The sequence below is a fragment of the Theobroma cacao genome, chromosome 7 (genome assembly GCF_053813885.1).
Source record: "Theobroma cacao isolate CCN51 chromosome 7, ASM5381388v1, whole genome shotgun sequence".
Taxonomy (NCBI): domain Eukaryota; kingdom Viridiplantae; phylum Streptophyta; class Magnoliopsida; order Malvales; family Malvaceae; genus Theobroma; species Theobroma cacao.
This window is the reverse complement of record NC_142645.1, coordinates 2784912-2786503: the sequence shown is the minus strand read 5'-3', so window position 1 is coordinate 2786503 and position 1592 is coordinate 2784912. Positions and strand designations below refer to the sequence as shown.

General features: G+C 37.6%; 1 protein-coding gene across 1 annotated transcript; it reads right to left on the bottom strand.

Moving 5' to 3' along the window:
- Positions 1–226: 226 nt before the first annotated feature.
- LOC148761436 (putative disease resistance protein RGA3) lies at positions 227–1282 on the bottom strand. Its single transcript, XM_088808246.1, has 2 exons — positions 671–1282; positions 227–574 (listed from the first exon to the last, which is right to left on the bottom strand). Exons 1-2 carry the CDS (start codon positions 1280–1282, stop codon positions 227–229), a joined length of 960 nt encoding a protein of 319 aa, XP_088664372.1.
- Between the last annotated feature and the right edge of the window lie 310 nt (positions 1283–1592).

Genomic DNA, 1592 nt, shown 5'->3' with positions numbered 1-1592 from the left:
GAGTCTTTTGGGAAAAGCGAACAAAAGGCAAAGCATTGTTTTAAATGACTTGTTAAGTGAATGCAATTCAATCTTAACACTGGGATAACACTGTCATTTTTTTCAATTAACTTCCAGATTTCATTTTCTTGGACAGACAACCAGTACTTTGCATTAAGCTTTTGTCTCATCAAACCTCCCAAACATTTGTTTGCAAGAGGAAGTCCTTTGCATCTTCATGCAACATCTAGTCCAATTTCTCTAAGCTTTGGATCAATTTGACATCGTCCTGCAATGCCACTTTTCTAAATAGAGCACAAGATTGATCCTCATTGAGACATTCTAAAAGGTAAGGATGGTTCACCCCCATAGTAAATGCAACTTTCTTACTACAAGCTGTCATATGAATTTTGCTTCCTGGAGCACCAAACACCAGAAGCTTTGACAAATTATCCCACTTTAAATTGTTTTGATTCCGTACATCATCCAACACAAGTAAATATCTCTTCCCTCTCATATTTTCTTCAAGCTTCTTCAAGTAAATATCTAGATCCAAGTCATCCATTTTACTATTTCCAAGCGACTCTAAGGTTTTCTTAAAAATTATATAGAGATCAAATTCTTCAGAAACACACACCCATATATACATGGATTGAAGAAGTTTTCTACTTCTGCTTCATTATACACCAACTGAGCGAGTGTGGTCTTTCCCAAACCCAACACTGGCAACAATATTGAATATGTTGTCACCGTGACGATCATTTTGCTCTCGAAACAATAATTCTATAATGTGCTCTTTATCTTTCTCGTTCCCTATCATTTCTGGTCTCACCTTTGAGGCAGTCGTCCTGTCAGTATGCTTAGCTTTCATATCTGTTACAGCTCTCGGACTCAAGTTAAACTTAGATATATCTGCTGCAACTGAGTCTAGCCTCTCTGTAATCTCTTTAATTCTAGGACCCATCTTAAGACCAAATGCTAGAGGGTTCGAGGATGAAAAGAACTTGCGTACCTGTCTCTGAGCAAGCACCTTCTGGCGCAAGATTGCATAGTCGAATCTGTCTAGTAGGTCGTCTGCATCGTAGACAATGTCTTCCAGCCGACTTATCCAGTTCTTCATGGAATGGCTGCTCTCCTGCTTCTCCTCAGCATCAAGGAGGACAGCGTTTATGGTGCTGAGAGTCCCTCGAAGCTTTTCTAGCTCCTTTTTCAGCCCGAAAACCAAGCCAAGTTCTCGTCCAGCACTTAACACCAACTTGGACGAGATGTTACTCACCGCCCCGTATAAAATTGATTCCGCCATGGATCTACCAATTGGTTGAAATAAATCTAAAGCAGATGACAAGGGAATTTAAGCAAACTAACATGATAATGAAAGACTTAGTGGACTTGAAAATCTAGCTATTGGAGGATGTTTTTGATTGTGTGTTCAGCAGATCAGGGACAAAAATTGAAGCACCAAAAATGGACTACCATTGCATTAATTTATATTTTTATTTGATTCTGCCTCCATGATATTTCTTTAATTAGTTATTAAATTTCTTCTAATATTTATTTTAAAAAACTTAAATTTTTATATTTGTTTGTTAATGACATAGTATCATTTGGCAAAC

What these genes read in the sequence shown, in the direction of transcription:
- LOC148761436 (XM_088808246.1), bottom strand. Translation starts at nt 1,282, where the DNA reads ATGGCGGAATCAATTTTATACGGGGCGGTGAGTAACATCTCGTCCAAG. An exon ending in GGAAAGACCACACTCGCTCA is followed by an intron (nt 575 to 670) that starts GTTGGTGTATAA and finishes ATAATTTTTAAG; the next exon opens with AAAACCTTAGAGTCGCTTGG.